The sequence below is a fragment of the Salvia hispanica genome, chromosome 2 (genome assembly GCF_029641045.1).
Source record: "Salvia hispanica isolate PSC_SH4W2 chromosome 2, Shi_PSC_v1, whole genome shotgun sequence".
NCBI lineage: Eukaryota > Viridiplantae > Streptophyta > Magnoliopsida > Lamiales > Lamiaceae > Salvia > Salvia hispanica.
The window spans coordinates 36,077,242-36,101,887 of NC_142693.1; the positions used below are offsets into that span (position 1 = coordinate 36,077,242).

Genomic DNA, 24,646 nt, shown 5'->3' on the forward strand with positions numbered 1-24,646 from the left:
TATATTATGCTATTTATTTTAAATTTATTATGCTTCAATGTTGATTTGTATATATTTTTTGATTTTCATATAACTAAAATTGTTACTCACATTATGTATATATTGATTCTAATTTTATTTAATTAATTTAAAATTATAAATTATTATTTTAAAAATATATTAATTTATACATAGCCCCAACGTGATACTAGTTAATATTAATAAAAGTGATAAAGTCCTAATGTAATTTTTATTTGGGCCGCAGTAAATAAATTGTAATAAAACGAATTATTTTTCATTCCAATTCAGGAAATTGTAAATTGTAAATCTGCTAATTCCATAGCCCCTTATCTTCAACAATGCTAACAAATGAATTACTACTACTAATTACAAAATCTATAATTTAGAGTTAATTAGTGAAAGAATCCCGTTTATATGAGAAACCGTACACGGAAAGGTGCATACGGCACAGTACACACAGTGGCACATACTGAGCGGGTTTTTGTTCATGTGGGTCCCAGTAGGCCTTCAATTTGTGTCTCTGTTTCTTTTGTTATGAAATTTAGTGGAATCCATACCCCATACACGTGTCGCCGAATGACCATACTACCCTTCTAGGGGTTTGTCTTACCTTTATTAGACCATACGGCATACACAATAGTTTATCCATGGTATCCGCTGTCATTATATACTCCCTCCGTCCCAAGATAATTGATTTATATTCTTTTTCGGGGTGTCCCACTATAAGTTACCTATTTCCATTTTCAGCAAAAAGTCATCTCTCTTACTTTATTCTTCACTTACTTTATTCTCTCTTCTCTCCTCTACTTTTCCCTCTCTCATACTTTACTCTCTCCATTTTAACTTATTTAAATATCATTCCTTAAATCTCGTGCCCAAAAGAAGTAGGTCACTTATCTTGGGACGGAGGGAGTATTTAATAATTTGAAGTTCAAATGTTATTATTCGATACCATCTTTACTTTCTAAATAGAGAGTATGCTCAAACGGATCATATGATTATGACTAGTTTCTAAACGAATACGAGTTATATGTGGCTATATGTAGTAACTATTTTAATTGCATTCTTGTTTTGACAAGAAATTAAGTGTATGTGGACAATGTGCTCATTCATTGTTTAAATGTGGAATGATATTAATTAGAAAATTACTCCATCTGTCCAACTAAGTCGAGTTATATTCATTTTTAAAATATCCTAATTAAGCTGAGTCGTATTCATTTTTTTTGACAAAAAATAGAAAACATCTTATTACTCTTACTTTATTCGATCACCTACTTTACTCTCTCTTTATTTTCTCTATTTTATTCATCTCTCTTACTTTTTAATGCAATTTCTTAATCTCTGTGTCCAAAAGTTTTAACTCAATTTAATTGAGACTGAGAGAATATTAAATAGTAGTAGTAAGTAGTACTCCCTCCATCCCACATAATTTTACTCACTTTGATCCAGCACGGGTTTTAAGAAATTTAATGAAAAGTGAGTTGAAAAAGTTGGTGAAATGTGAGTCCTACTTTTAAAGTATTAGTTTTATAATAAAATGTGAGTAGGAATGAGTTAATGGAATATGAGGTCCACTACCAAAAATGATAAAAATAAAGTGTGTAAAATTATGTGAGACGACCCAAAATAGAATATTGGATAAAATTATGTGGGACGGAGGGAGTATTTGATTATATTTGCACTTAAAAAATGTGGCATAATTGGTAATTTATAAAGAATGAGAAGGGTATAAAAGTAAAATAGGACAGAGAGTCATAATGATTAGACAGCCGCATGTCTCCTCCGAAGTGGATCTTCCCATGTTATGAATATTTACTCACTTTCTACTGCACTCTCTCTCTCTCACACACACATCTACAGGAGACAGAGAGCCAACTGCCATACCCATCTCTATCTCTCATCACTCATTTTAGCTTCCATATCAAGCTCTGTGTTTTCTCCAGTGAAATCGTTCATACCATATTTTGGGTCTTATTTCTGGGAGCAAGATTAAAGCTTTAAGTGCAGCAGCTTTTTCTATGTTCATGTAGAGTCAATAAAGCAAAAGATCTTTCGCAGAAGCGAATGAGTGAAAAAGTTTCCATCTTTGTCTACAAATCGAGGGCAATCTTGATTTTCCATTGATGATTCTGCGCGAAACCCATGACGAATTTCCAATGGCTGAAGCAGATAGCGAGCACGCAGACCAAGCTGGAGAGGAGGCTGTCGCTGGGGGAGTACAGGAGAGCGATTTCATGGTCGAAATACCTGATTTCCTCCGGAGCAGAGATCAAGGGCGGAGGTGAGGAGGAATGGAGCGCCGACATGTCGCAGCTCTTCATAGGCAACAAATTTGCCTCTGGGAGGCACAGCAGGATTTACAGAGGCGTCTACAAGCGCAGAGATGTGGCGATTAAGCTCATCAGCCAGCCTCAGGAAGATGGGGATTTGGCTGCATTTCTCGAGAAGCAGTTCACTTCTGAAGTTGCTCTCTTGTTCAGGCTCAGACACCCCAACATCATCTCTGTAAGTTGCTTCTTCTTCATCTCTTTTTCTAGGGTTGAATTGGGGATGGTTTTGTTAATGTTGTACACTATGCCTTAGATGTTGTACGTTGCATATGAAAGTATATCTTCATTGCCATTGTCACTAGGCTTTGTGTTTGTTAATCTATGTTCTTCACTTTTTTCTTCTATGATTATTCTATGCTTAAATGGATATATAATGTTCTTCATCTGTAATTTCCCAGTTGCCTAATTAGGACATTCTAAGATATCGAATTTCATTGAGAACTCTTCCTATGTACTATTGTCTTGTTCTGGAATCATAGAACCAATGTCATAATATAAAAATGTCCCATTTTTTACCTTGTTTAAGGATCTTAGCTGCTCTTGAGAGATGCTCTTGTTTGTATGGAATCACTTTCACTAACTCTGCAACAAAAAGAAGCCCGAGTTTATACATTCAGCATAAAATCATGTTGTTGTTGTTGATATATCTATAAGATTGATTGGCTTTATAAATGCAGTTTATTGCAGCATGTAAGAAACCACCAGTGTTTTGTATCATCACAGAGTATTATCCGGGTGGTTCCCTCAGAAAATACCTGCACCAGAAAGGACCGTATTCGCTTCCTCACGACCTTGTGCTGAAGTTGTCGCTCGACATTGCACACGGTATGCAGTATCTTCATGCAAAGGGGATTCTCCATCGAGATCTTAAATCTGAGAATCTTCTGCTTGATGAGGATATGTGTGTCAAGGTAGCGGATTTTGGTATATCGTGTCTGGAAACACAATGTGGCAGTGCCAAGGGATTCACAGGCACTTATCGTTGGATGGCTCCGGAAATGATCAAGGAGAAACACCACACGAAGAAGGTCGACGTTTACAGCTTTGGCATTGTAATGTGGGAGCTGCTAACCGCCTTGGTACCATTCGACGACATGACCCCAGAACAAGCCGCATTTGCAGTGTGCCAAAAGGTACGGATTTAAAGCTTAGTTACTCGACAGTGGGTTGCATCTTAAAATGGTTTTGATACGTACATATGTTATCGCATTATACGTGCTCATACTATAAGGGCTTGTGTATCGATATTTTGGACCTTTACTCGTGTGATAACAGAAGATAAGAAGCCTCCTAATTGTCGTTTACGCCTTAAAATATGACGAATTTCGGCCTTTTGCTAATGACCATGTAAGATCCAATATACAGTTTGAAGTATGATGGAATCAGTAGTTTGTTAGTACATTTCTTTATTTCAGCATTTGATCATCTTGATTTAGCTATAACATTGTGTGTCCTTGGCAGAATGCAAGGCCGCCACTGCCTTCTACGTGCCCTACAGCATTCAGCCGTCTCATCCGGCGTTGCTGGTCGGGCAATCCAGACAAGCGGCCTCATTTTGATGAGATTGTGAGCACGCTCGAGAGCTACACGGAGGCTCTAGCGCGAGACCCAGAATTCTTTACCTCGCACGAGCCATCGGAGGGATACACCCTTGCAAGATGCATTCCGAAGTGCATTGCCACTCGTCGATACCCGTCACTAGGGACATGAGGTCCTGGACGATCAGGTCTGATGCTAAATGCACTGTAGTGGTTTTTCTCATGTTAGGGATGAGTTTGATTTGTAATTTGAGGTGCAATTGATGGCCTCAACATCCATTTAGCTTTTCCCTAATTTTTCTTTCTTCTATGGAATGTTATGGAATTACTATAAGATAATTCTCTTTGATAAATCCCCAAAATGGGGGTGATAATTCAAGAGAGAGTTCTATTAGGAAAAAAAGGTGTAGTAGTATCCTTGTGATAACTATCATTATACCTCAATATTTTAACCCTGTAACAATTATGTAAAACCAAAAAAGTACTACAACTATGTAAACAAATTTATAAGTACGGATATAAGTGGTAATTGAAAAAATACTTCTTTCTTTCAATTCTTTTTTCTCTTTAAACTATCGATTTAAAACCATTTTGTCTTTCATCTGCCATTTTTAAAAATATTATTTTTTATCTCCCTTTTCCTTCATTCTTCTCTTTTTGGATATAGAAAATAAAACTAAAAAGTACTCCGTATAAAAATATGTGCTAAATCAATCCCAAAAAAATCAATTATACCTTTAAGATATGGCAAATAATTCCTTTCAATTATTTGATTCCAGATCAATTAAATCCAGATTGGACAGCAAATCAATCAAATCCTCTTTCCCAACAAACAATAATATCTTGTGTGTTTAGTTGATGATTACAAGCTTAAGAGTTAATATTTGGGATTTGTATATTAAAAGGCAGCAGGGTGTATTGTTTGATAAAGCATAATTATAAGAAAAGAAATTGGTATTTTGATGTCATATGAATAAAATATATTACTGTACTTCCTTTAGTTCATAGTATTAGAAATTCCATTTTTGATTAGCGCGTGTTTTGATAGACTTTTATTATAAATGAAAAGTAGTAGAAAATGTGATCCATAGTTTTATATATTGAATTTATTTACAGGATGATATTTCGTTTATCTAAAAAGAAGCTCATCTCGTTCACTTAATTATTAACTTAGACTTTCCGTTTTTAGTCCTTAACGTGTGGAAAACCCCATTTTCAAAGAAGATTACTTACTAATCAGACATTAAGAAATCATTGAATTTAACAAGAATGCATGCATCCTACATGTGGGTTCATTTTATTCTTCGCCCTTTTATTAGAGAAATTTATGAAGTTCTCGTTCACTAAATAAATAACGGGATTTGATTGATTCTGTTCATCAACCCAATTAATTAATTACTGAACTAATTGTACAGGAAATTTAAAAAATCAATAAATTAATCAATCGGTGCCATCAATTAATTATCTTAGCTGAAACAATTAATTAAAAGCCTATTAGCCCAATGCTTATTTAAAACTTGTTAGCCCAAGTATTTAATTAAATTCATAACTCTCCTAAAACAGCAGGCCCAATCATTGAAAGAACTAACAGCCCACTTAAAATTATTAGGCCCCAAACAAGTAAGAATTTCCCGACTAAAAAAATCCCCAAATTTAAAATCAGAGCGCCCTAATTCCCTATCTCTCGACTCCTCACCGGAAACCGCGCAGACCGCCTTGCCTGCGCCGCCTCGTAGCCGGTCTTTCCCTTCCATTTGGAGCTATACTCACAAGCACCTGTAGCCATCTTTGTTTACAGAGAAATGGAATTGAAGCCCTCAATACCTTCTTCGAGCCTTATTGATCAACAAGTGGTAAGTGTGACAAACTCAGTTTTTGTTTATAATTCAATTTATGGAGTGTGTATTTACCTACGACGAAATTGTGTTTCTGATTAATTTTTGGTTGATTCCTCCCTCCCCTCCACCAATTTATTTTCAGTTTCCAGGAGATGTGGTACTGGACCTCTCCAAAATAACTAGTCAAACCATCAAGCTTGGTGGCGGCCTCCGTCAGGTTTCCTACTTTCTTGTTCTTTTTTTGCTGTATGAGTATTTGTTTTATTGTATTTGGAATGTTGTTCTGTTTTGGCATTTTAAGAATACTGACTTGCTTTGTGAGAAAATAAAGTGTAAATTATTTAAAGAAAGTTAATCCGTTGGCTGCTGATAGTTGTGACATTTTCTGGAGTAATGAGTTACTATTGAGTTTATCTTATAAGTTTAGTTATAAATTTGAAAGAATGTGTATCTTCGGTCCTAATGTATGCACTATTTGCCTTCTTTTGTGGTAGTAAATGTGAGAAATATATGTGCATTTGGGTCTTTTAATGTGTATTCGTATGATACTCTCTCCAAACATGGCCAAAATAGTTTGTGCTATGTATACATCTTGTGACTAGAATCACTAGATCTTCGCTAGTGATCACGATGCACGGAGCTTCTGTTTACAAAGTGAATGTCTGTTGTTAGTTCACCGAAGTTACTTCAATCCTCTTCCACATGTTTAAATTTTGGAGAACACAGATGTTCAAACTATGATTGCATCAGCATATAATTTGTTTGTCTCTATGAACCTCTTTTAGTTGATTTTTCTTTCAAGATACATGCTAAACATTATAAATGATTACTACTACTTTTGTTGTGGAAATTTGATCATGCATATCTCTTTTTTTTTTATGAAAAATCAAGTTATGTTTTCCCTTTGGACGAGATGTTGATACTGTTTGTTGGCAGGATGGTGACTTAATATCTGTCATGAAGGGTGGAGTTTTGAGATTCTCAAAACCTAACAAATATTGGGTTGAAACCTCCCAAAAACGGGTGAGTTAGATAGTACTAGTTGCTATAAATTTTGACTTATTAGGAACTGGTTTATGATCAATATTAATACTAGTAAATTTCAAACTGTCTTCCATTGTGGGCATATTTCATCTTCACTTCAGTTATAGAATAATTGATGATAATAGTGCAATGGCACCTAATATTTGTGTGTCCCTTATTTCTCACTTTTTTCCATAAAGTTTGTTGGATCTGTCATTGTTTATCATTTTGGCTAATGTGTATTGTGTATATAGAATAATTTCATGTTTCTTATTCAATTCATTCTTTTCTACAGTATGTGCCTAGTGCTGGGGATAATGTACTTGGAATAGTAGTTGATGCAAGATCCGATGTAAGTGCTCTTATTTTCCTATTATCAGATTTAATGATAGGTGGTGTTTAGATGCTTTGTATTGAGTTGGGTCTTGATTGTTGTTATTTCGAGTAAAGCTTGCATGTCTGTGCCATTTTTTTCTTTGTTGATTTAGTTGTTCATACTATAAATTGTGTTTGCTCTCTCATAATTTTATGTGATGTAACAGAATTTTTTCGTGGATATAAAAGGTCCAACCTTAGCCTTCCTGCCAGTACTTGCTTTTGAAGGCGGAACTAGGAGAAATATTCCCAAGTTTGAGGTGAATATCTTGACTTTACATAAGCTTGCACACACTACATGCATATGTTATTAAATGGTTCACTATTTTGTTTCTAATGTGTCATTGTGAGCTATATATGTTCTGTATTGATTGTATTTATAATTATACTTTTGTGGATGACCTTGTCCATTGTTGACTTGTTAGACTTTTGGCTTCATTTGCAGATGGGCACATTGTTGTATGTCCGAGTTGTCAAGGCAGATACCGGCATGAACCCCGAGTTATCCTGCATGGATGGTTAGTCGATTAACTTGTCTTAATTATTTCCTTGTTCCCTATTTCTTTTTTGTTAAGAAGTTCCTTCTGCTTTGTAGCCTCTGGAAAAGCGGCAGAGTATGGTCCCCTTAAAGAAGGGTTCATGTTTGAAACGTCAACCGGCTTATCAAGAACGTATGACATGACATTACTCTTCATTTAAAGATATATATCTATTTTCTATTGATTGCTTAACTACCACACGAATAGATCTCACTGAACTTCGTGTTTGCTTGCTTGATAGGCTGCTGAGCTCTCCAACATGCCCTGTTCTTGAGACTCTCGGGAAAAAGATTGCTTTTGAGATCGCTGTTGGTTTGAATGGCAGGGTGTGGGTATGGATTCAACTTTTAAGCCTCATGTCTATTTATGTCGCTCTTTAAGTATAGTGTCTGATACCTTCATCCACTTATTTCATTTCCTAATTTGTTTAGGTGAATTCTTCTACTCCATCAATTGTTGTACTAGTTTCAAATACAATCATCCAAACGGCGTCTATGAGCCCTACGCAGCAAAAAATCAGGGTGGAAAGCTTGCTCCAGAAAATGCAATGAACAAATACACCTTATGATTTTGTCTATTTTTTGTTGAACTTGCTGTAGTTACTCTTTAGTTTTCTGTAGAGGTACTCGATTTGGATCAGTGGTCGATTTCTAGGTTTCGTTGTAAACCTAATTGGTTACTTCCAATCACGGAAATCAATAGTTCAAACCGCATTTGGTTATTTTCCATTTTTGTATAAACTTTTGTACCGGCATCAATGGTATCTCCAATTATAGCGGCTCTGGGATGTTTTGTTATAGAGTTGATTTATAGTAATCATACTTAATTTACATGAAACAGGATGCACGTTCTGAAATTTCTATATTTTTGCTATGTGGAAATTTGTTTTGCAACTTTTACAGTAGTATTGGCAAACGCAAAACACTAAAAATGAGGAAGAAAAATCTCTTTGTTTTGTTGACTGCAGTCAAGCGACAAGAAAATCAAAGATCAGTGACCCTAAGCTCGAAGCATGTAGTAGTATATAAATAATTTAGGAGTATAAGAAAATCATAGTTTGACGATATTAGTGAATAGTTATAGGTAATCATATTGTTAACTTAACACTCGTTACACAATTACAAGGCTCAAATCAGCTCATTGCTCCATTTACCAACAAATGAAAGTAATAAGATACTAGTACCACTTAACCCTGGATCAACATAAAATAAAAAGTCTGTAATTACTAGTAAGTAAAGAAGAAAGAAGAAAGAAGAAAAGAAAAAACATATGCACAATAGGGGTTGTTAATCAATCGATTTGGTTAATTAATCGAATAAAAACTCACCCCAAATCGATAATCAGAACAAATTAAATACTCTTAACTAGGCTAAGATTACAAGGTCGTTATATTTTTCCATTTACATTACATAATTTCTGTCAATAATCAAGTTAGAACTTTTTTCATTTTTCTATTGAAACATAGCTAAGAATTCTATGGCACAAATTAAAATCCCTAATTATGGATTATAATGATGATGGAAAATTTTCTTAAATATAACCGAATTGAATATTTTATTATTTTTTTTTTTAAAAAAAGACCGTAGTCGGTAACGGTTTAATTATAAATTATCAAAATACACAGTGGCACTGGCAGCTGTAGCTCTATTGTAACTTCCTCAAATAACCGAATACTCTGTTCAACCCCATGCAACCAACATAACCACTTTTCTCCTTCTTTCCACTTCAAATTCATGAGTCTCCTTTTCTGATTGAGATCGTTTTCTCTCGTTAAATCTATTATTTCCTTATGGCGACTTCTCCGCCAACTTCCACACCCCAAAATCCAGGTAATCTAATTCATATACTCGTTACTATTTTTAATGGAGACTTGAACGTTGAACTTCTAGTTTGTTACTTCAATTTACCAACTTCATGTTTTGTTTTGTTTTGTAACCGCAGTGGTTTCTTGCTTATTTATGTGAATTCTTTAATTCATAACTCATAAGATTAGATGAAATTCTAGCTGGAAAGTAGTGGTAATCATCATGAATTAGTGAATCAGTGTATATAAAGCTCGAAACGAATTCTGCATTGGCGTGTAGATTTTGTGCGTATTTGACTCAAGAAGATGCTTGCTTGGGTTATGAAGATGATGCTGAATAGGAATTGTAATGAACTGACATGTGAAAAAGATTATATCCTCAGACCCTATGCCTTCTTGTTTAGATATCTTGCTCATATAGCTGAACCATCCAATTAATTCATGTCAAACCAATTTTTCAAGTCATTGGGAGAATGTAAGGCTTGCGTAATGAAACTTGATGTTAGAGCTTCTGCACATTATCCTTTATATTCACTATGATTATGTTGAAACACATTCAAGATATATCCGTTGCCTCTTCGATTGCACTAGTCTGATTTTATAGAACTTCAACTACAGATACTAAGGAGGCTGTGCCGGAGAGTTCTCCCACCTCATCATCTGTGAACTCAGAACGAATTCGGGAAGAGCAAGTCCAAAATGCAATGAAGTTTCTGTTACATCCAAAAGTTAGGGGGTCCCCTGTCATGTATAAAAGGTCATTTCTTGAAGGGAAGGGTCTCACAAAAGAGGAGATTGATGAAGCCTATCGACGTGTTCCTGTAATTATAAACTATCTCCAACTCACGTAGAATACTTCGTTACTGTGTTCGTAGTACTCCAAGTACAGTAAAATCCCAACAATTTTAAATCTTATAGGATACATTGACAGCTGTTTCAAGAACACATCCAGCCATCTCTAGTCAAGGTAATTCTGTTATTAATAAGTTCTTCCCTTGAGTCAAATCAATTCGAGAACTTAACCTATTATTTTCATGAGAGAATTGAAGATGGGCAGATAAAACCTTCCTTAAGTGTTCAACAGCAACCTCCAACACAAGTACTGCAGCCAGCAGCTGTTGCACCTGCGGGTAGCACTTCGAAAATTGAGATGCTCTCCCAATTCAACGGGTATCATCCTATACTTGCAGTGGGATTACTAGCTGCAGCAGATGCTGGAACAGCAGTACTTTTCAAGGTGTTCTTTCTAAATTTCCTTGGCATTAGTTAGTGTTAGTCTGTGAAATTATATTTTCAAGAAGCATGTTATTATTAGTCTCTTGATATCTTGCAGTTATATTTGGAGTGACTGCATCTGTTTGTTTGATATCTCTAATTTGGCATTACTTTTTGTGGTATACTTTGTGTTAGAAATCTTTTGTCCCTATGTGTAAGAAAAAAACATGTGGGAAATTTGAAAAGGTTAAGCCTTTGGCCTTTCATCTTTTGGTAACCTCCAAATGCATTATGGTATGTCTTAATGTCAAGACCTTTGAGGTGGTCTCCCCTATCCTATAAATAGGTGGAGTTTGGGAGAGGAGAACACACCAACAATCATTCTCTCAAGCTCTCAAGCATTCTAGCTCGCATCTTAGGAGCATTGCATAGCTCAGTTCTCGCCTCCAATTCAAGTTCGCCGGAGCCTACGAGTTTGAGGTGCTTCAACTCGGTAGGAGGAAAGTCGTTTCATCTTTGGGGACGTTGCGCCAATCCGTGAGCACTAGCCGGGGCGTATCTCGTCTTGCGGAGAGAGGGATACCTCAACTCGACTTGAAGAAGACAATAGTTTGCATCTTGTTCTTTTATTGTATTTCTTTTGTTTTATTTACCTTCTAGTTTTTTGGTTCTTTTGTAATAGCAAGAGTTGTCCGTGTAAAGGCTACACTATTTCCAACAATCGCAAGACGAGATAGTGTACTCTTGCCATCATCATGTCGACCGAAGCTGGAGGAAACATAAAATTCAAAGCTGGAATAAAGCAACAAACAGACGCAATGTCGATGCGCAATGAAGTGGTTAATTTCTTGAGATCCATTCTCTTGAGAATTATGTTTATCGTTTGTCATTTGACAAGTAAGACCAGTTTTGACTTGGTAGTAATAATGCATGTGGTGTTGAATATACCAATGCACATATGGTTCAATATAATTGTGTACTTATTGATGGAGATAATATTGTGCAAATTATTTGAACGTGTTGTTATAAACAACAAAGATCACGAGGTGGTCGCAATGGTCTCCGACGTGAACCATGGTAATAATCCAAATGAATGGTTTGTTGATATGGGTGCCACATGTCATGTGTGCTCCGAGAGAAGCGTTTTTTGTACTTACAAATCTGTTGGAGATAGAAAAGTACGCATGGGAAACCAAGCCTCTTCTGAGGTGGTTGGTGTTGGAAACGTGTTCCTAAAATTAGGATCTGGAAAGGTTCTTACCCTTAAGGATGTGCTGCATGTCCCAGACATCCGAAATAATTTGGGGTCAGGCTCACTTCTAGTAAATCATGGATTTTCACTAGAATTTGAGTGTGAAAAGGTTATATTGACCAAGTATGGAAAGTTCATAGGTGAAGGTCACCTAGTGAATGGGCTTTTTGAGCTGAATGTTATGGTAATTCACCGTGGAAAAGCAATAAGCAATAAGGAAGATGACACATCTTCTTATTTGCTTGAGTGCTATGATTTATGGCATAAAAGATTGGGACATGTAAATCTAAATGCTATAAAAAATTAGTAAATCTTAATTTACTAAAAGTTGATGAGTTTAATTCACAAAAGAAATGTGAAGTCTGTGTTGAAGCAAAAATGACCAAGCTGTCGTTCCACTCGGTAGAACGGAGCACAAAACCTCTAGAATTGATCCATACAGATATATGTGATTTAAAATTTGTGCAAACCAGAGGTGGTAAAAAGTATTTCATCACATTCATTGATGATTGCACAAGGTATTGTTATATTTACTTATTAAGAAGTAAAGATGAGGCAATTGAAGCGTTTAAAGACTTCAAAAATGAAGCCGAAAATCAACTTAATTGTCAAATTAAGTGTGTTCGAAGTGATAGAGGTGGTGAATATGTGGCGCCGTTTGCAGAATTATGTCATGCAAGTGGTATAATTCACCAAACCACGGCTCCATATTCTCCTCAGTCGAATGATGTTGCTGAACGCAAAAATCGAACACTGAAAGAGATGATGAATGCTCTGTTGATTAATTCAGGTTTACCCCAGAACATGTGGGGGGAAGCTTTGCTAACCGCAAATTACATCTTAAATAAGATTCCACTCAAAAATAGGGATGTGACTCCTTATGAATTGTGGAAGGGAAAGAAACCTTCATATGCGTACCTTAAAGTGTGGGGGTGTTTAGCAAAGGTACAAGTGCCGCCTCCAAAACAAGTTGCAATTGGCCCTAAAACAGTCGATTGTATCTTTATTGGATATGCATTGAACAGTAGCGCATGTCGCTTCTTAGTTCATAAGTCAGCTATACCTGATGTAGCTGAAGGAACAGTAATTGAGTCAAGGAATGTTGTATTCTTTGAGAATGTGTTTCCTTGCAAGAAGCAAGATGATCGTTCTAGTGAAAGAATGATGGATGAAACCACTAGTTATAATTCTCCAAAAGTGACGAGGACGAGTCCTGAGGATGTAGAACCAAGACGTGGTAAAAGAGTTAGAGTGGCTAAGACTTTTGGTCCAGACTTCATAACTTTTATGTTGGATGGTGAACCAAAGTCACTATCAGAAGCATTGTCTGGCCCAGACGCAGTGTGGTGGCTAGAAGCTATCAACAGTGAAATGGAATCCATTATGCTAAATAACACATGGGTGTTAGTAGACTTGCCGGAAGGCTGCAAGGCCTTAGGATGCAAGTGGATTCTGAAAAAGAAATATAAACCCGATGGTACTGTAGATAAGTACAGAGTTCGCCTAGTGGTGAAAGGCTTCAAGCAGAAAGAAGGGCATGACTTCTTTGATACTTACTCACATGTTATGAGAATAGCTTCCATCCGGGTGCTTCTTGCGATTGCTGCGTTGCACAATCTTGAGATTCACCAAATAGATGTGAAAACTGCGTTTCTGAATGGTGATTTGGAAGAAGAGATATACATGGAGCAACCTGAAGGGTTTGTTGTGCCCGGGCAAGAACGCAAGGTATGCAAATTGGTAAAGTCTTTTTATGGATTGAAGCAAGCGCCGTTGCAATGGCACTTGAAGTTTGACAATGTAATGTTGACAAATGGATTCACTATCAACGAGTGTGATAAGTGTGTTTACATTAAGAACACAGATAACGGGTTTGTTATTGTGTGTCTTTATGTTGATGATATGTTGATAATGGGCAGCAATAGTGCCATTATTAACGAGACAAAAAACATGTTGAAAAGAAATTTCGATATGAAAGACATGGGTCTAGCTGATGTGATTCTCGGAATCAAAATAGTGAGAACTAATGAGGGAATTGCTTTAACGCAATCTCATTATGTTGAGAAAATGCTTAAGAAATTCAACTCGTTTGATTGTAAGCCAGCAAAGACTCTCTTGGAGCTCAATGTCCAACTAAGTAAGAATATTTGTGAGCCTGTAGAATATTTGTGAGCCTGTTGCTCAAGAAGAGTATGCAAAGGTTATAGGAAGTTTGATGTTTATCACGAACTGTACTAGACCAGATCTTGCTTGTACGGTGAACAAGTTGAGCAGATTTACGAGCAATCCAAGCAAGGAACATTGGAAAGCTTTGTGCAGAGTTTTGAGATACTTGAAGTATACTATTGACTTTGGATTGCACTACACAAGATATCCCCAAGTACTTGAAGGGTACTGTGACGCAAATTGGATCTCTGATTCAAAAGACTCATTTTCGACGAGTGGGTATGTGTTCACTGTAGGGGGTGGTGCTGTTTCGTGGAAGTCAACGAAACTGACGTGTATTGCTCGCTCCACCATGGAATCCGAGTTTATCGCATTGGATAAAGCAGGGGAAGAAGCCGAGTGGCTCAAAAATTTCCTAGAATGTATTCCATGTTGGAAGAAGCCAGTGCCCACAGTAGTGATACACTGTGATAGTAAAGCAGCTATAGGTAGAGCACACAGTGGCTTCTATAATGGTAAGTCTCGACACATTCGTCGACGACATAATACCGTAAGGCAGTTGATCACAAGTGGTGTTATCGCAGTTGACTATGTTAAGTCGGTGGATAACATAGCGGATCCATTAACAAAAGGTTTAAACCGTGATCAAATGCATAAATTGCTAAAAGGAATGGGACTGAAAACCACATCTTAAAAGATGAGTATATTGGTAACCCAACCATATTATTGGAGATCTCATGGGATTGGTTCAATGGGAAACAAAGCTATACAAATCTAATTGTAACACTCAGAAGATTTTAATCTTCGCCCATTCTTTAGAAAGCATTGAGTGTTGTAACCTGCACGTGGTAAGAGGGTAAGTCTTTTGACTTTTAATGATTCTTGAAATCTCAGGGAGATGAAGTATGGTAGGATACTCACGAAAGAATCACATATGTAAGTGAGAAGTGGGGCCGCTTCGTGTGTGAGTCACTTATGAATTCCAAAGAGGTGTTCCACGGCCGAAACGGACACAAACGTGAGAACTGTTGGAGTTGAAACAATATTGTGTTGATGCTATTGACTAGGCATACACCAAGGAGGAATAGTTCAAGGCATCGCGCCCACTAGCCCGCCGGTATGTCCGATAATATTGACTATGGAAGGTTCAAAACCACAAGTTACCTTTCCAAAGACAGTATCGTTTCTCGAGAACTGAGCAAAGAGTCTGCATACATGCATTTGAGTCTGGTGTTGGTTTGAGCTTGCAGCGCTCTAACCAATGTGGGGGATTGTAAGAAAAAAACATGTGGGAAATTTGAAAAGGCTAGGCCTTTGGCCTTTCATCTTTTGGTAACCTCCAAATGCATTATGGTATGCCTTAAATTAAGACCTTTGAGGTGGTCTCCCCTATCCTATAAATAGGTGGAGTTTGGGAGAGGAGAACACACCAACAATCATTCTCTCAAGCTCTCAAGCATTCTAGCTCGCATCTTAGGAGCATTGCATAGCTCAGTTCTCGCCTCCAATTCAAGTTCGCCGGAGCCTACGAGTTTGAGGTGCTTCAACTCGGTAGGAGGAAAGTCGTTTCATCTTTGGGGACGTGCGCCAATCCGTGAGCACTAGCCGGGGCGTATCTCGTCTTGCGGAGAGAGGGATACCTCAACTCGACTTGAAGAAGACAATAGTTTGCATCTTGTTCTTTTATTGTATTTCTTTTGTTTTATTTACCTTCTAGTTTTTTGGTTTTCTTTGTAATAGCAAGAGTTGCCCGTGTAAAGGCTACACTATTTCCAACACTATGTTGAAATCTTGGATTCGAAAGGCTGTTGACGAGGACCTAATAAAGAAAAACGACACTAAATCAAGTGTAGCAGAAGAAGCTGCTGCTGCTGCAAAAGATGCTGCTGTTGTGGCAGCGGATGCAGCTCAAGCAATCCGGGAGATGTCAACAACAAATAGAGAAGGTAGACTCTAATTGGTTACGGCCCTTTATTTTGCACTTTGGTAACTAAGTGGTGATTGATGTTACTTGTTTCTTAATTTTAGTTAATATTACTTCTACTCTGATAGATTTTTTTTTATTCTTAGCATTGAATCTGTTTTGTTGTTTTCCAGAGAAGATATGCTTTGAGGAGATTATGAGTACGTTATATGCTCAAACACAAGTGATGAAATCAATGATCAATTCAATGCAGAAGTTGGAAAGTGGTAGGAGTAGTCACAACTCATAACATGTGTTGTCATACATAACATCTCCAATTTGCATAACATTCTTTTTAACTGTCAATACTAGGACTGGGTGCAAATGGAAGAATTTGTCTTGATGAGCAGGATAACAGAAGGCTCTCAGGAACCAGTTCAAGCGTAAGCTTAATACTATAACAGTATCTAAAGTTCGTCCGATCAGCTTTGGTATGTCGTAATTATTATTTACATGCTTCTTGGTGTTTCAGCAACCTCATACCAGTGGCACCACACGTACTGATACAATGTCAGGTAATTTCATCGATCAAGTGATTGTCGTTTTGTCAACCGAATCACCATTTTTAATATGTTGATTTATTTGGAACTGTGCAGGTTATTCGTATCTACCTGTGTCTGCGGAACCTCCTCACCATATGCAGATGATGCCTATGCTACAAAGAGGGAAAATGCCAATGCTGTTGAATATAAGGACTAGCTCTCTGGTACAAACAATGTTTGTGTTGGTCTCTTGTATATGTTCAGAGCTTTGTCCTAAAATAAGTTTCTGTTTTCAGGGGATCAATGATGCACCACCGGTCCCCAATCAGCCGCTAATGAATCCAAGAAAACCGGGGTCAAAGGTCAAGTTCTATAATGATAGCCGTATGTAGTACTTCAATGATTTCGATAATGAAGTCAAGTTCTTGATTTGATATAAATTCTACCGTAACAAAATACTCTATAAAGAGGAGATAGAATCACCAACCTCCGTTCGTGCTTTCTTCCTTTGTTGTAAAATGAATGAATCCATTAATTGATGTTCGTCAGTAACTAGAAATGCTTCCGGTGATAGAAATTAAAGGTGGATTGATGTGAGCATGTTTATAACTAAAAGATAACAAATGGAGTAATTTACTTTGCGCATTTTCCAATTGGATTTTGGAAAATGAAGTTCAAACACAAACATTAGTGAATTCCGTTTAATATGTCTAATGTTTCTGCAATCTCTATTTTATATATTGGAAAAACTTCTGCTGAGATTCAACCCTTGATTATAATTGACATACTTATTTTAGTACTAACATGTATTTAATTATATAAAAATGTAAGACGTGTTTCTTAATGTGGCCTATTATCTTGTAGTAGTACTAATAAACAACGGATGTATGTATAACGAGTATGACTTGTTAAGTTTAGCAAAACTTCAATAAATGTGTGATATATCTATTCACATCAAACATGACATGCCAATGTGTATCATGTGTTACACTCCCAAACCAAGAATCATGCTATAAGATATTAAAGAATCATTTGTTCTTCTCAACACGATAATGAGATTTCCAAGTGCAACAAAATTTCATCACGTGTTACCTTACACTGATTCTTGATTTATTTGAATAATTAAACAAAAAATGGTGGATTATGAAATCCACATACAACACTTTTAATTTTAGCCTCTTTAAGAAAAGGCCGGGAACATCAACAAGAAATCATTTTTCCCTCTAAACATTTTTTAGGGGAATAAGTCAATTCATACACTACTATTTACTAGTATGAATTTATTAGAATGGTTAATAAACATTTTTGTATCATAGAATCCGCTGTTTTTGTTTAGCATCTTTAGTGAGATGGGAAATTAATAATTTATTTTACTTTGTAAATTAGTTAAAAAAAACGTTTTACTCATATATAAGTGACAAAAACATACTCACGTATCCGAATCATTTAATCCTTATGTCCAAATTTCAAATAATATAGGCGTCCATGGTCCATTCAATAAATGATTTAATGATACACACCAAGTTTGAATTGAACACTTTGTTAATATTTGAGTAACATTGAATTCAACACTTTGAGCATCAATATTTGACCGTTCCTTATAACTAATAAGGTGTTCGTTTACTGAAAAAAAGATTGAATCAAATCTATTAAAAATCCACTGCAACCCTTGACTTAGAGTATAATTGATATCTAGTTTACTCAAATAAGACAAATCAAGAATGCAAAATAATTACTACTGTGTATTTCATATTGCTAGTACTATTCAAGGTTGTAAGATATTAGTAGTACATAATTTACAAGTGTATTGGTTTTTGAAAAACGATTTTACATGTATATATATTGCAAGTCGTTTACTTTTCTGAATTTAAATTTTACTATACGAACAAGATCTTATAAAATCGAATGTAAAATGTAAAGTTTTTTTGTATGTGGATGTTCCAACTCCTAATTAAATAGCTTATTAACTCGCGTAATCTAAGTTTTTAATACTATACACTTGAGATAAATTTGATTAATTATAACTATTTTCACGTTCAATAAAGTCTCAAGTTATCAACGGCGTTTAGAAGAGGAAATGTTTTTCCCATTGTGCTCTAATTTTTAACAATCAAGTCAACTTTTGTTCCGCCAAGATTAAATTATTTCCAAAGATGATTAAAGTCCGAAAATGATTTTCTTTGAATATTAACGTTTTCTTCATTAGTATAGTCCAGCTCCTATTATTATATTAGTAATTAATTGGACTGTTTTTATTACTCCTACTTAGGGCTGCTAATTAATATTTGTAATCATTTAATTAGCACACATACCTTACCTATCTACTAATCTTCTCAATTGGCTATCTATTTATGTAATTAGTGATGCTAACTGGTTGTTTACGAGTAGTACAAACTTAAATAGGTAATAAAAATTGAAGAAACATTGTTTAACTGATTTTAATCGCTATGACCCACACAAACACACTCTCTTTACATTTGAAATGACACAGAGAACCAGAAATTCAGAATTTGGATTCTTGAATTAATTGGAGTCATTTATGGAATTTGGTAAACCCAACCTACTTAGGAAATGTGTATTTTGCAGTATTATATTTTATTATTATTTGGTAAACAAGGATTCCGTGTACATATAATAATAGCCACATGCCTCGATATTCTCCAAAATTTGTTCAATGAGATTTAATAAAAAGAACCATTCACGTTACAAATTAAATAATCTAATCTCTTCCGATAATTAGGTCTATTAAATTATAACACCGAGTATATATAATTACAACGAGTTGGAACATGGAAGTTACATTAAAATATCAAGTAATCAATAAATTATTCTGACTTGCGCAGTGAAGCAAATTGGCTTCTAATTTGTGCCACCGAAAAATGGTGTTTCTCCTCAATTATTTATTTATTTTACTCTTATCAATATTTTTATTTCATTTTCTCATTTAATTTGGCACGAAATAAAAAGTGTCTTAGCTCATGAATATTTAAAACAGCCACATAGTCACTGACTCACTAGTCACCGAATTATACTACTAAATTAATAATATTATGAAATATAATTAATATTGAAAAACGAGAATATAAACCCGTGATGCACTGTGACATAATTTAAAGTAGCTATAATATCACCATCGTTTTTAGTGAGAAAAAAATAAACAAGTAATTTCAGACTTTGACTTGCCTTCACGACAAAACTAGTATTTCAAATGAAAGGGTATCAAAGGAAACCATTCCATGAATTTTTGCATTTCTTGAAAATTTCATCTCATTTTTTTGGAGGGATTATCTCAATTAATTTAAAACAACAATAGAAAAGAAGTGGAGTATTGTATAATGTAAATGTGTACTCGGGGGAATAAAAGAACTAACCGAAGATATAATAATCTACAAAATTGTATCTTGTCTATAATAAATATATTTAAATTTATAAAAATTATAATAAGAAAATGCCCCCATATAGGCCACGGTTGTAGTAAGATACCTCATTTTGTCTCATTGCCACATTGTTCATTACTCATCACCAATTTACAGCTTTGATCTTCGCAGATTATTAAATGAATTTTAGACTGTAGTTCATAATTGCAAAACTCATACTACTAGTGCTCTTACACTAAACTCGATATATTAATCTGCCCAAAAATAATTATATTTCCATAAACTTCAATCCAAGTGTAAATAACATAATATTGTGATTTAAAACATTGGTAATAGAATTGTACAAGACAAATTTTCCATTAATATCTATGGTGAATGTTGTATTTATACAATCTGTATGTGCAGAATAAGTTAAATCATGTCATTTTCATTTTAATCTTCACTTATTTAAATTAGCGCCGCACAGTTAATGAATTGAACACACAATCTCTCTCACCTTCCTCTCTCCCTCTCTCTCTAACAATTAAATTTGATTGTACAGATTCTTGCCAACTCGGAAATTACAGTGTTGATTGCTATATATGTTCAGGTTTCTTCTCATAAACGAGTTTTAAAAAAAAAGAAAGCACCTTTTTTCCATTTCCTGCTTCCTTTGCGATTGAGCCTTTGGTAAACCATGGCTCTAAACTTGATGTCTCCAACTGATATCAAGACACTGTCTTTCTTGGATTCCTCCAAATTGAGTTACAACCTCAATCCTCTCAAGTTTCAAGGTATGGTTCTAACCCAAGTTTTAATCTTTTTTGGTTTTGGTCTGGTGGGATTTTGAACTAGTGTTTTTTTTTTATCTCTTTGTCATGTTGATTATGAGGTTGGTATTTGTTTGGGATAAGAAAAGAATTGTGTAGTATAAAGCTGGTTACTATTTCTTTCCTTTCCTTTTTTTCATTTGTGGAGGTGTTGTATGATTTGTATCAGTTAATTATTTGCAATTCTTGGTTAAATATTCATAGTTAAGCATCCAATTCCAAGGTAATTATTTGATTCATTTTAGTCGATTCCCATTTGTGGAGAATGATTTTTGATGATGATGTATTCTTGTGCTATTTTTGACTTGTTACATCCGCCGAAGATTCCCTTTTGTTAATTGCTGTGTGTGTCATCTTCACATGTTGAGATATACTTTACAGGTATATGTTGTTTGTTATTCCGAATTATAGAAGATTCTGTTTGATTTTTTTTTCTTCAGGTGGATTTGCTTTCAGAAGGAAGGATAGTAGATGCACTGCCTCAAAGAGAGTCCACTGCTCGGCACAGCCCGCTCCCCCTCCGGCTTGGCCCGGGCGAGCTGTTCCCGAGCCTGGTCGTATGACTTGGGAGGGCCCGAAGCCCATTTCGGTTATTGGATCCACTGGCTCCATTGGAACTCAGGTGAAGATATATTTGCTATGTTGTGTTTGAGACTGTCTGGAAATTCAATACATTAACCGACGTTGTTTGAGTTGCTATGCTTCTTATATCAGATGATGGCTCTATTTGGTTATTGAAGTGTGACTTTTAAATTGACCACTTAAATCCAACTCATTTGTTTATTTACTTGTTAGCATCAGCTGTGAATTGTGGACTTCTTCTTGCTTTTGATAAGGCCTGTGATTGGTTTCTTATTAGCTGACTTTACTCTTTGCAGACGCTCGACATAGTTGCTGAAAATCCTGATAAATTTAGAGTCGTAGCACTTGCTGCTGGTTCAAACGTCACCCTTCTTGCTGATCAGGTGATTTAAACGATAGTTTACTCGTGAAAAAAATTCTAAGCTTAATGACTTAACCTGCTAAATTTGTGAAATTAGGATGTTAAAAAAAATAGATGTCATTTGGTTGTCCAATGACTCATCACCTCATCTTGCAGGTGAGGGCTTTCAAACCCAAATTAGTATCTGTTAGAGATGAGTCATTGGTTAGTGAGCTCAAAGAGGCTTTGGCTGATGTTGAAGACAAGCCAGAAATCATTCCGGGAGAGCAGGGAATGGTCGAGGTTAGTGCATATATATATGCTCTATAGCTGCTGGTGATAATGGTAGATGTAATTTGTTCCCACCTCTTTGACACCGGCAGTCTATTCCAGGTTGCACGACATCCAGATGCTGTTACTGTCGTCACAGGAATTGTTGGATGTGCAGGCTTGAAGGTAATCTTCGATGCCACTGTCTAGAATTATATCATCCTCTTTTATTATTCTTTTCTAGATTATGTGAAGCATGGTTTTACCTTTAGCAGTACTGTTTCTAATTATCTTAATAAATGTTGTATATCTTTATCTTAAAATTCAATATCTTCTGTTTATTGGAATAATAATCAGAAATCTGATCTGCTCTGATTTTTCAGCCGACGGTGGCTGCCATAGAAGCTGGAAAAGACATAGCTTTGGCCAATAAAGAGACACTGATTGCTGGAGGACCTTTCGTCCTTCCTCTTGCAAAAAAGCATAACGTCAAGATTCTTCCTGCAGATTCTGAACACTCTGCTATATTTCAGGTACGTTTAAAGGTGGCTGAACTACACGATGTTACCAGAATAATTTAGTAGCCAGCAGAATTTGGAAGTGGAAATCTTCATATCCCTCACTAAACTACCCTTATAAATATGTCGCCCTCTTAACCAATTATAAGGGCTGATGAGAAATGATTGTTTTATCTTGCAGTGCATCCAAGGCCTGCCAGAAGGTGCTTTGAGGCGTATAATTTTGACTGCATCCGGTGGTGCTTTTAGGTATTGTAATTTGTTACACCGAAATACAGTACTATTGTTTAGAAATTCTTCCATCCATGGATTTAGCTAATATAACTAGACAAATCTAATGTTATGCATCCAAAGCATAAACTTAAAGTTCTTCCTCATGTAAACTCATCCGTCTTATTACCTGTTTATGGTTTAGTACTTTTCATGCTTGATTGTTTTGCAAGTTCTATTGTGCTATAATACTGAGATTGCTGTTGATGATAGGGATTTGCCGGTTGAGAAATTGAAAGAAGTTAAAGTAGCTGATGCTCTAAAGCATCCTAACTGGAATATGGGAAAGAAAATCACAGTAGACTCTGCAACCCTGTTTAACAAGGTAGATTTTTCTTTCCGTGTGTAGGTATCCCTTGCTTGACTAAGTGCGTAAATATCGATAAGCTATCTTTTAAGCTTTGATCGAGTCTAGATCTGCTAGCAACAAGACTAATCGGATGATTTTCATGTTGTCAGGGTCTAGAAGTTATAGAAGCTCACTATTTGTTTGGGGCCGAATATGATGACATTGAGATTGTTATTCATCCTCAATCTATCATACATTCGATGATTGAAACACAGGTAAATTCGTCTTCTTGCTCTCACTGCCCAAGTTCTTGGTACAGATGCTTCAACTACTTTTTATCTGCTGCATATTCTAAGTACAGTCGAGCACTCTTCACATCTTCGTCTATCTTTTCAGGATTCATCTGTGCTAGCGCAATTGGGATGGCCCGACATGCGTCTACCTATTCTCTACACCTTATCGTGGCCAGAAAGAATCTACTGCTCCGAGATCACATGGCCTCGCCTCAACCTGTGCAAGTAACTACAGCACGTTTTTAAGTAACAGCTGTTGAAAATTCATATTTTCTTACTCAAGTACTAACTACCTTCCTATTGTAGTGTTGACCTAACATTCAAGAAGCCCGACAATGTCAAATACCCGTCGATGGATCTAGCTTATGCTGCTGGACGAGCAGGAGGCACCATGACCGGAGTTCTTAGTGCAGCCAACGAGAAAGCAGTTGAAATGTTCATCGACGAGAAGTGAGTACTTCAATCCACATTCAAAACGGCTAGCTTAGATTTTCTTGTCCTCGATTCAAAACTTCATCTAATGATTATACGTTTTTGTCTGTTTCAGAATTGGTTACCTTGACATATTCAAGGTTGTGGAGCTGACATGCGACAAGCATCGAGCAGAGATGGTGTCATCGCCTTCGTTGGAGGAGATCGTCCACTACGACCTGTGGGCACGTGAGTACGCAGCTGAGGTGCAACGCTCGGCCGGATTGAGTCCTGCTCTTGTCTGAGAGGTTGATGAGTATGATCATCAACCAAACTTGTTCAATTTTATTTCCTTTTGTTCTGTTTATCCCTTCTTGGTTTGGGGGGTAATCATTTATCATGAAAAGGAAAGGAATCATGTGACAAAATGACCATGAAATAGATCAAAAGAAAATGGCATGATTTTGATATTCATCAATTGTAAATTTGATGAGCAATGTTTCACAGTTTCCTTTCTGAAAATGTCATTGTGTGACAGTAAGAAATAAAATTTTAAAGATATATGAATATAATTTGTATTAGGTTTCGATTTTTATTGGGTATAAAAGTGTCAAGTTATATTAGGACATCTTATTGGTTTAGATTTAGATGAATATACTACTCCCTCCGTCCCAAGGAAGATGACCCATTCCTTGGGCGGCACGGGATTTTATGCAACTTTATTTTGTATGTTAAGTGAGAGAGTAAAGTAAGAGAGAGGGAATAAAGTAGAGATAAAGGGATTTCCATTTTAAGTAATGGGTCATCTTGATTGGGACAAACCAAAAAGGAAAGTGGGTCATCTTCAATGGGACGGAGGGAGTACTTAATTTTGATTAGTTGGGATGAAGGAGTAGTATTTAACTCAACGTATTATCGGTTTTAGGCTTTAAGCAACATTTACCTATGTACTTATTTGAAGG

At 36.0% G+C, this 24,646-nt stretch overlaps 4 protein-coding genes across 4 annotated transcripts; all 4 read left to right on the forward strand.

The window, feature by feature from the left end:
• Window positions 1-1,808: 1,808 nt before the first annotated feature.
• On the forward strand, window positions 1,809-4,247 carry LOC125201584 (serine/threonine/tyrosine-protein kinase HT1-like). The gene is made up of 3 exons (XM_048099761.2): window positions 1,809-2,505; window positions 3,008-3,463; window positions 3,792-4,247. Exons 1-3 carry the CDS (start codon window positions 2,143-2,145, stop codon window positions 4,038-4,040), a joined length of 1,068 nt encoding a protein of 355 aa, XP_047955718.1. The 5' UTR covers window positions 1,809-2,142; the 3' UTR covers window positions 4,041-4,247.
• A 1,273-nt stretch (window positions 4,248-5,520) lies between these two features.
• LOC125201561 (uncharacterized) lies at window positions 5,521-8,425 on the forward strand. The gene is made up of 9 exons (XM_048099726.2): window positions 5,521-5,721; window positions 5,849-5,923; window positions 6,643-6,729; window positions 7,025-7,081; window positions 7,272-7,364; window positions 7,550-7,622; window positions 7,700-7,775; window positions 7,885-7,975; window positions 8,075-8,425. Exons 1-9 carry the CDS (start codon window positions 5,671-5,673, stop codon window positions 8,192-8,194), a joined length of 723 nt encoding a protein of 240 aa, XP_047955683.1. The 5' UTR covers window positions 5,521-5,670; the 3' UTR covers window positions 8,195-8,425.
• A 1,007-nt stretch (window positions 8,426-9,432) lies between these two features.
• LOC125194064 (peroxisomal membrane protein PEX14-like) lies at window positions 9,433-16,917 on the forward strand. The gene is made up of 11 exons (XM_089065055.1): window positions 9,433-9,472; window positions 10,066-10,268; window positions 10,366-10,414; window positions 10,497-10,684; window positions 10,858-10,876; window positions 15,841-16,026; window positions 16,178-16,270; window positions 16,356-16,426; window positions 16,516-16,558; window positions 16,640-16,749; window positions 16,822-16,917. Exons 1-11 carry the CDS (start codon window positions 9,433-9,435, stop codon window positions 16,915-16,917), a joined length of 1,098 nt encoding a protein of 365 aa, XP_088921181.1.
• Window positions 16,918-20,379: 3,462 nt separating this feature from the next.
• On the forward strand, window positions 20,380-24,169 carry LOC125202019 (1-deoxy-D-xylulose 5-phosphate reductoisomerase, chloroplastic). The gene is made up of 12 exons (XM_048100330.2): window positions 20,380-20,675; window positions 21,152-21,333; window positions 21,590-21,676; window positions 21,811-21,936; window positions 22,027-22,089; window positions 22,287-22,436; window positions 22,603-22,670; window positions 22,905-23,016; window positions 23,151-23,255; window positions 23,377-23,498; window positions 23,580-23,723; window positions 23,821-24,169. Exons 1-12 carry the CDS (start codon window positions 20,579-20,581, stop codon window positions 23,987-23,989), a joined length of 1,425 nt encoding a protein of 474 aa, XP_047956287.1. The 5' UTR covers window positions 20,380-20,578; the 3' UTR covers window positions 23,990-24,169.
• Window positions 24,170-24,646: the final 477 nt, after the last annotated feature.

Excerpts from the sequence above, each read along its gene's own strand:
- LOC125202019 (XM_048100330.2), top strand. The coding sequence starts at position 20,579 with ATGGCTCTAAACTTGATGTCTCCAACTGATATCAAGACACTGTCTTTC. Across the intron at positions 21,937-22,026 it reads GAGAGCAGGGAATGGTCGAG|GTTGCACGACATCCAGATGC; the intron begins GTTAGTGCATAT and ends AGTCTATTCCAG. Across the intron at positions 23,256-23,376 it reads ATTCGATGATTGAAACACAG|GATTCATCTGTGCTAGCGCA; the intron begins GTAAATTCGTCT and ends CTATCTTTTCAG.
- LOC125201561 (XM_048099726.2), top strand. The coding sequence starts at position 5,671 with ATGGAATTGAAGCCCTCAATACCTTCTTCGAGCCTTATTGATCAACAA. Across the intron at positions 6,730-7,024 it reads TTGAAACCTCCCAAAAACGG|TATGTGCCTAGTGCTGGGGA; the intron begins GTGAGTTAGATA and ends TCTTTTCTACAG. Across the intron at positions 7,976-8,074 it reads GTTTGAATGGCAGGGTGTGG|GTGAATTCTTCTACTCCATC; the intron begins GTATGGATTCAA and ends TAATTTGTTTAG.
- LOC125201584 (XM_048099761.2), top strand. The coding sequence starts at position 2,143 with ATGACGAATTTCCAATGGCTGAAGCAGATAGCGAGCACGCAGACCAAG. Across the intron at positions 2,506-3,007 it reads GACACCCCAACATCATCTCT|TTTATTGCAGCATGTAAGAA; the intron begins GTAAGTTGCTTC and ends TTATAAATGCAG. Across the intron at positions 3,464-3,791 it reads CATTTGCAGTGTGCCAAAAG|AATGCAAGGCCGCCACTGCC; the intron begins GTACGGATTTAA and ends TGTCCTTGGCAG.
- LOC125194064 (XM_089065055.1), top strand. The coding sequence starts at position 9,433 with ATGGCGACTTCTCCGCCAACTTCCACACCCCAAAATCCAG. Across the intron at positions 10,415-10,496 it reads TCCAGCCATCTCTAGTCAAG|ATGGGCAGATAAAACCTTCC; the intron begins GTAATTCTGTTA and ends AGAGAATTGAAG. Across the intron at positions 16,427-16,515 it reads TCTCAGGAACCAGTTCAAGC|CAACCTCATACCAGTGGCAC; the intron begins GTAAGCTTAATA and ends TTGGTGTTTCAG.